At 30.2% G+C, this 8,977-nt stretch overlaps 1 protein-coding gene across 1 annotated transcript; it reads right to left on the bottom strand.

The window, feature by feature from the left end:
• Positions 1 to 6,641: 6,641 nt before the first annotated feature.
• On the bottom strand, positions 6,642 to 8,685 carry LOC140874596 (transcription factor MYB48-like). The gene is made up of 3 exons (XM_073277911.1): positions 8,531 to 8,685; positions 8,272 to 8,401; positions 6,642 to 7,374 (listed from the first exon to the last, which is right to left on the bottom strand). Exons 1-3 carry the CDS (start codon positions 8,643 to 8,645, stop codon positions 6,879 to 6,881), a joined length of 741 nt encoding a protein of 246 aa, XP_073134012.1. The 5' UTR covers positions 8,646 to 8,685; the 3' UTR covers positions 6,642 to 6,878.
• Positions 8,686 to 8,977: the final 292 nt, after the last annotated feature.

Below are 8,977 nucleotides of genomic sequence, written 5' to 3' on the forward strand. Positions count from 1 at the left end.
ATTCTTGTATTGTTAAATTGGTATTTTCAATTTTATCCTCTAATTCTCCTAGATCTTTTTCTAATTTTGTTAAGGATGTCATTATGAGGTTGATTCAGTAACAATGGCTTTTTAATTTTAAGGATATTTTGATTCATGGTTCCAATCTTTTCAAGAATATCTTCATCATTTCTAGCAAATGATAATGATCTTCTTGGAAAAGAATGTTTTGTCATTTGGAGGTCATCTGAACTCCATTTTTACAGGAATTTATTTCTTCAATAAATGCCTTTCGGGAATGTTCAATTCTTGTAATATTTTCAAACATTCTTTCAACAAAAATGGTTGGTTTCGTTGAAATTATTCCTATTTGAGAATTATTACTCATTGATAAACCGACAACATAGTTTATATTGATTGGATGGTTTCCTGTTAACATAAGATTATTTCTACAAAAACAATAATCTAGTGTTAAAACAATATTTATGTTTTTATCAAAAAGAGATATATTGTATTGTGGATAAATACAAAATTTCATCTTTTTGTAACATAAGTTTCCTATAATTTTCCCAAGGATTGAATCCTCAAGATTACGTATCCTTTTGTCACGAACTGTGATTTCAATTGGTGTATCCTTCTCGTTAGTGAGCTGATACGATTATTTTCATTCCTCCGATATGAACATATTTTAGTTCAGAGCTTTCTTTTTCACTACTTTTGCCATGATGGTATCAATATCTTGAGTTGTTAATAACTTTAGTGTATTAGACCTCAATTCATTATTTATTTTACATGATCGTTATTTTGTTCGTATCGAATAATAAATTAAATTTTTTCTGGGATTAAGAAGATTTGAAATTTTACTTAGCATTCCAGGTTGATTTATTAAATTTGTTTTTGAAGTAGAAAATCCTATTTTCTATATTACAGCAAACTTAATTTGATTGAATACAATATTCAAATTATACTCTTGATGTTCTTCAGATTCATCAATCTGAATGTTTTGATTTGAAATGGTCATTTCTGTCATTTTAACAGATAATAGAACTTCTTAATTTTCTTAATGCTGTTAAAATCCTTTTTGTTGAATTTATTTGTTCTAATAAATTTTGGAAATCTTCGAAATTATCAATTGAAGATTGACAATTCTTGAGATGTTTCAAATTGTTTTCACAATTTTCTATATCAAAATTTATATTTTGAAAATATAAATTAAAGATATTTGTTTTTGTATTTTCATACATTTTCCATTTAGTAAAAATTGTTAGATTTTACTATTTTATTTTTGTTGATCGGGTTTCTATAACAAAGCTTATTTTTATACATAACAGATTGTTATGTCTTCAATTCATCATTTTCATAAATTTGAATTATCATTTTCCAGTTTCTTGAAAAATGTTCTTTTTTATGATTTTTGAAATAAAAGGTTTGGAGATCTTTTATTTTATTCCATAATTGATATATTTGACGTAAATCTTTTAGTAAGATTATTTTATCAAATAAATTTTTAATCTCAATATCTAAAGTTAATCCAGACATTAATAATCTGCTTTATTTAACTTCTCTGATATCAGGTTGCGGAACTCTTCTTATTTATTAGCATTAGTTTACACATCGATTTATAGTTCTGATTAATTTGTAACAGATAAATGATTTAATCCCAATTTGATTCCATTGGTTGCGGAACTCTTCTTATTTATTAGCATTAGTTTACACATCGATTTATAGTTCTGATTCATTTGTAACAGATAAATGATTTAATCTCAATTTGATTCCATTCATTCATTACTATTACAATTTTTAGTTGATAAACTGATTCGAATATAGTTAAATCAGAATTATTTATATGATATTCATGAAATGTATCATATTCATGATCAGCCTCTGTTTCAAACCAATTTTAATTATAAATCCTCCATTTCTTATAAAGGATGATGACATGATTAGTATATTTTGAATATTTCTTTAATTATTATTTTCATTATCGATTTCATTATATATCTCATTTATGCTATGTTCACCAAATCGAACAATTACATATGTTTCGACAATGAATAATCATTGATTTATTTTATTCATTTCTTTATAGATCTGAATGTATAGTGGATCTGTATTTTCTATATTTTGAATTTTATTTCGCAGATCTCGAAACTTTTTATTTAATATGAGTACTTCTTGCTTCAGAGTCATTCCAGGCATGATAGAGTTTTGAATAATTTTTAAATTAAGGGCAGCAGGAGGTTCAAGAAGGTTACCTTAATTGATTGATTCTTGATTTTGAGCAGAGGCCAAATCTTTGCTTTCCCTTAAAGATCTCCTGATCGAATGTTACTTGCTTTTTAGATCTTCAGGTTTACTCTAACCATGAATCTTTAATTATCGGCTTCCAGCCTTGTCACTTCTTTTGCCCTGCTTTCTTAGTTATTAGTCATCAGGCTTAATTTTGTTTCTGATTTTATGTTTCTTATTTTCTGATAGTTTTCACACGTCTTTTATGAACCAGATTGTAAGAAACTTAAGAAGAGAGAGAGATATTCAAACTTCACTTGTTCATTTACAACACAAACACCTCCTTTTATAGGCGTGGAGAAATGCTTATAGAATTAAAATAAAGAAAAGAGGGGGACCACCTGACACTACATAATGGAAAACAAATCATTTTACATCTGAGTGGATGCCTTTCACATGTGGTGTGGTCCACGATTTCATTTGTTTTTACATTGTGTCACTATCTGAATCAATGGCACATTCGCACCATTTCATTATTGGTTTGTCTTCTTTGACATCTGCTTCTTCTGTCTGAATTGGTTGGCAATGTACACATTTGTGAGTGGAAATTATTGTTCTTAGTCTTTGACATAGCATTTGTTGAGTTTCTATGGTCATGTCAACTCTTGCTTCATATATTGGAGCTTTGAATTGAGCTAACATGACTTGATCTTTTTTTTGGATTGTCTTCTTGTGTCCAGTGGTTAATAAAATTTTACTAGTTGCAAAATTTATTTTAACCTTTGAATTTCCATCAATATTTTCTATCTTTGAGATCATGTCAATCAATGTCTTTATTCTTATCTCAGAAAGTGTTGAGATATCCATTAATGGTTTCTCTTCGTTTGATCCTTCAAATAAGAATTCGTCTTTATTTCTTCGACATTGAATGTATATCATCGGCTGATAGAATTTGTCATTTTCCCAATCTGAAAGGGTTGAATGAATACTCAATGTTAACACTGGATCGTCTTTGAAGACTGCTTTCTTGAACTGGATGATACTATTTCTCAATTGATATGGAAATAGTTCTATCTCTTGATTATTGGGTCTAACTTCTAATCCACTTAATAATCCATTTGAAAAGAATCTTGCGACTTCAGGCACTGGAGCACCCTGCAGTGTTCTTGCTCTTGATATGCTTTGTGTGTCACGAGTTTGTAGCCAAGTTCCTGCAGATGGTTTGGCTATTCTCAAATAGTTTAGTGTTTCTAAGAATTCAGTCTTGAGTTTTTCTGGAAAATTTGTTTTTTTCAAAAATGGGTTTTTGTTGTCGTAGATTGACCATCTTTCTTTCTCTTGTTTCAAGGGCGCTTTTAAACGTCCTTTCTTCTTTTTCATTTTTCTCGGTGTTGGCTGTGACCACCGATTCTTTTTTCTTTTCTTTTTCTTTGTTGTCAGTGTTGGCTGTGACCACTGACTGTTTCTCATTCATCTCCATTATTTTATCAAATAGAGTTGCTATCTTATTTGGTGTTCTCGGTGAGGAAGATGATGATGAGGTTGTAATCTTTTCTTTTATCCTCTGAATTTTCCATTTATATTATTTTTTTGTTGTTGAAGAATCTGGATTTCTTCATCTATGTCAATCAATTGTTCTTCTAATTGATTTAGTTTGTCCATCCTGCACAAGAAAACATATATACATATATAAATGGTTAGAAATTTAACTCTTTATCGTGAGTAATTCAGATAGTTTTATTATGCGTATCATTGCATTTATGAATTCTTTTGCAAGAATTGAACCAATCTTTATGGGAATGATTATTTTACTCATAGAGTAGTTCTTGTTTCTGAATATAAATCTCATTTCATCAATGTATATTCACCATGCTTTCTGAGGCATGTTCGGATGACTTTAAGCCATAAAATAATTCATGTTTCTAAATATAAATCTCATTTCATCAGTTTATATTCCCCATGCTTGCTAAGGCATGTTTGGATGACTCGCAGTCATTTTATGGATCACTTAGGATCTCCTTTGTTATTCCATTACTACAGATAGTATAATTTGGATGAAGTTCTCTGGTTAATGCATCGGGTAATGAATTATCCGTTTCTTTGACATGCTGAATCTCGAACTGATAATGGTTCAATTCCAATTGCCATCTAATTAACCTTGCTGCATTTCTCCCTGCATTTCTTGATATTTTCCTTGTCTTGAAATATGTTAAATTCATATTATATGTTCTTACTAAACATGGTTTAGAGATAAGATAAATTTCATAAGTTCTAATTGTAAATATTAAGGCTAATAATTCCTTTTCATTTGAATGATAATTTAGTTGTGCACCTTGAAAAGTTCCTGATGTATAATTACATAATTCTTCATTATTCCTAATAGCTGTTTTAGTAAGTTCTTCTAAATTTCTTTCTCCTGTATGGGCTTTTAAACATGCTCCCCAATATTTATCTGAAGCGTCTGTTTCAATTATTATTATGTCTTTATTGGAAGGAAAATATAACTCAAAAAAATTACTAATTATTTTCTTTTTAACAGTGTCAATATAATTAGTATCTTCTTTAGACCATTTCCATTTATAATCCTGTTTAAGTTTTGCCTGAAGAGGTTTTTTGATTTCTGCAAGTTTCTTAATGTAATTTCCAGAATAAGTTAATAATCCTAAAAATCTTCGTAATTGATCTTTATATTTGATTTCACTAGGAAAATCATGAATTTTTTTAAGTATATGTTGTTGTAAACAATGTTTTCATTTTCTATTTGTAATCCTAAATAATTTATTTTTGTTTTAAATAACTGTGCTTTCTTTTCAGAAAGTATAATTCCATATTTATGACAAATATCTAATACTGTTATGAGGTCTTTATAATGTTGATCTAATGTTTTTGAGTAAATTAATAGGTCATCTATGTAAACACAACAAAAATCTACATAAGGTTTAAAAGATTCATCCATATATCTTTGAAAGATACATGGTGCTTGTTTAAGTTCGAAAGGTAGTATAGTTCATTGATATTGTCCTTTTGGACAACTCAATGTTGTGAGTAATTGTGTTTGTGGTTCTAGCTGAATTTGCCAGAATCCTGATTTACAATCTAAACTGGAAAAAATTTCATTCCTCCTATATAAGATAATAAATCATTCTTGTTTGAGATGTAATATTCATCCATAATTGTTGCTTTATTCATTTTTTGATAATCAATTACCATTCTTTTCTTATCAGTATCTTTCTTACTAACATAAAAGGCTGGTGAGGAGTGTGGAATCTTACTAGAGATGATTATATTAAGTTTTAGTAATTCTTGAACCTTTTTTCAAATATTTTTACAGCATCCATGTTGCATCTTCTTGGTGCTTCACGAATTGTGATATTAGGGTCTTTAAGTTTTATTGAAGCAATGAATTGTTTTTTTTTTTAATTTTGTCCTGAGGATTTTCAGAACAAATATCATGAAATTTCTTCATGATTTATTTTTCAGGATTAATCGCTAAAATATTTTCTATTTTTAGTTTTATTGGATTTGTATTTCGTTTATGAAAGTTTTTTGTAAATCCTTCATTTCCTACACGAAATGTTATTCGTATTTTAGGAATGTAAATAATTGATGATCCTTTGTTTAAAGTTATGTGATCTTCAAATTGTGTAAAAGGAAGATATTGTCTTAAAAAGTTATTTCCTATTATAATGTCCATTCTTGATTCTATTTGGTATATAATGGGTATTACAAATTTTGTTTCCTCAATTTCTATTTTTAATTTTTCTGCTCAAGCATGATTATTGATCCATCTCCTATTCGAACTTTTAATCATTTATCGTATTTCTTCCAATAATGATTTGGAAGTATATGTTTGCTTCCTAAACACATACTTGCTCCTGTATCAACATAAGCATGTATATGATATGATTTATGTTCTTTGATTTTAATTTTAATTTGAATTTTTATATATATACTATTTGAATTAGTTTTATTTTTAATTTTCATTCTCACATTTTTTTTTTAGTATTTTGGTTCTTGGTTTATGAGGATGTTAATAGAGAAGGGTAGCATGAGTATTTTTAAACAAAGTTTTCTCTTTCCAAGGAGTAAAAATTAAGTTTTAAGTGGGTAGGTATTTATAAATAAGTTGAAAAATGGTTTAGGGAGTGATTGACAATTAACCCTTATTTTAATATGTAAATGGGGACATAATACACTAAACTATACTTACTAATTTAAGTCCACAAAAAACAAAATAACTCACCCCATACCACTACCAATACCAAGAATTCCTTTTACATTGGCTTTTGTCTATCGTGTGGACAAACCACGACCATTGGATCCCTTTGGTCGGATACGATCCCCTCATAAAACTTGAGAGACCCAACCAATCGAAGCCACCGAAGGGAATTCGCCTTGTGGTTGAACAGCAATTTCACATGGAGCATATAACACATATATACAGTACATATACATTTGACAAAGAAAGCACTCTCCCTGATATTAATACAAAATTACAATACATGACTGACTGGTTACAGATGATTTGCTGACATTAAACTAGTGATGAACCAACCACCCTCAAACAAGCTGCTATACGAGTTCTAGAGCTATACAGAAGTAGAACACCATTTAGTTCCTTTATTATGCCTAATCTCTATGAACAAATATCGTCAATAAATCAACTGTTGTTAGGCTATCATATTGTTGCAAAAAGGGAAAGAATGAAAGAGATCACCCATAGGCTGCATAAACATTTTGTTTCCTTCTTCGTCCATAGCCCACAAAGAGTCATTTGGGAAATAATCCCATATTGGAGAGGCCATAGTTTGGTATGGAAGATTGCAATTTCCTTCTTTAAAATCAAGATAACTGAATATTTCATCCATAGTGTTGGAGCCATCTTCTATCTCTAAGCCTATCTTCTTTTTGCTCATGTCAACAAGAAAATCGAGTCCCCCTGTGTCGTGAAAGCTGCATTCCGTATTCTCAGTAACTGGGGTAGGCTCGACGGTGGGGCTCTTGGATCCAGAGGAGGATGAGGAAGAGTTGGAAGATGATGAAGATGAATATGAAGACATTCCCTTTTTCTTCTTTTCTTGAGCCTCTTTTCTCAAGTGAGTCCTCCAATAGTTCTTAATTTCATTGTCAGTGCGACCAGGCAATTTTCGAGCAATTCTTGACCACCTGAAATAATTATTAGACACACATCACATGGAGATAATAGGACGGATAGACGAATCGGAAACTTGACTCTAAAGCCAGCAATATGACAAATTTAGAGAAAAATAGAAAGAATGAAAAACTCCATCAACGTCATTAATTTCTATTTGTAACTAATAGAAACTTAACACGAAAAACCTGCAACATGACTACGTTTAGGAAAATGTTAGAAACAGTGTTAGACTATATATACACAAGAAATTTCAATTAGTAACAAATAAAACCTTAAACTTAGCGAGACATGCCGGCAACATGACAGATTTAAAGAGAATATTAGAAAAATGGTGTTAGAATCTATGTAGACAAGAAATTTCTATTGATAACATATAGAAGAACCTTAAATTAACCTGAAAACAGATAACATCCAAATCCAAAATAATCAAAAACCATGAAAATTGATATTAAACTCTATCTATGCAAACTTTCCATCAAAATCAAGTATATTAGAACCAGAAACCAGAAATATAGTAACATGATATGTTCAGAAAATTTAACAATCAATATTTAACTCCATCTAAACCACAATAGAAGATTAACCAAAAGCATAACTCGAAAACCAATAACATGAAAAAATGATTGATAAGAAGACATGACAAATATCTAAGCAAGAAATTCACAACAGCGGCAAATAAAATATGAACCAAGAACTTAAACCAGAAATGTTACAACATAAAATGTTCAGAAAATATATCATCAGCCACCTTTCTCAGAGACGCACACAAGATTATCGCAATAATACAACAACCCATAAAAACAAGCTATAAATCAAGAAAAATCCAATACATAAACCAGCAAATCAGGGGCCATTAAAATAGCAGAGAGAAACCCTAATCAATTACAAAACAGAAAATCATTAAGAACCTGTTTCCCCATTTCTTATGAAGCTCAAGAACAAGTTTCTCTTCATTGGGTGTCATCTTCCCCCTTTTCAGCCCAGGATTCAGATAATTAACCCAACGCAACCTGCAACTTTTCCCAGTTCTTTTCAGACCTGAGAATCAAATGAAATTTTAGGGTATTTAATCTCTCTACATATTTTTTTTCATCTGGGCTCCTTGGAATTCGAAATTCCATGCCCAAAAATTTACCTATATTGATCTGTCTCCCGCCACCTTCAAACCTGAAACATTAGCTATGAAATCCCATCGACGATCCCCAAACAACTTCACGTAAAACACAAGCTGAACATCTTCTTGTTCAGTCCAGGGACCCTTTTTTGTATCTTCTTTCACCATTTTTTTCCTTACTCGTCACTTTCTTTTTTCCTCTCTTACTTTTGGATCCTAAAGGTGAGTTGTCCACTGCGCCTAGTAGTGTATATATTTATACTGGCCGTTGGTTTAGTGGTTAATTACTACTGTTTTTCAAGGGTAGACTTGTCAAATCGACCGCACCACCAAGAGTTGTTTTTGTTAATAAAATTTTGTCTAAAATAATACATGGTGCCGGGTAAAGATATACTTTTTAAAAAGGGTTGAACTTTTAAAACCAAATAATCCTCTCTCTCTCATGTAGCGTATGCAATTTTTTTTTAGAAAACAAATATATATTACTTCAGAGAGTAACA

This window comes from Henckelia pumila, chromosome 1 (assembly GCF_033568475.1).
Source record: "Henckelia pumila isolate YLH828 chromosome 1, ASM3356847v2, whole genome shotgun sequence".
In the NCBI taxonomy this organism is placed as follows: domain Eukaryota; kingdom Viridiplantae; phylum Streptophyta; class Magnoliopsida; order Lamiales; family Gesneriaceae; genus Henckelia; species Henckelia pumila.

What these genes read in the sequence shown, in the direction of transcription:
- LOC140874596 (XM_073277911.1), bottom strand. Translation starts at nt 8,645, where the DNA reads ATGGTGAAAGAAGATACAAAAAAGGGTCCCTGGACTGAACAAGAAGAT. An exon ending in TTTCATAGCTAATGTTTCAG is followed by an intron (nt 8,402 to 8,530) that starts GTTTGAAGGTGG and finishes TTTGATTCTCAG; the next exon opens with GTCTGAAAAGAACTGGGAAA. An exon ending in CATAAGAAATGGGGAAACAG is followed by an intron (nt 7,375 to 8,271) that starts GTTCTTAATGAT and finishes TAATTATTTCAG; the next exon opens with GTGGTCAAGAATTGCTCGAA.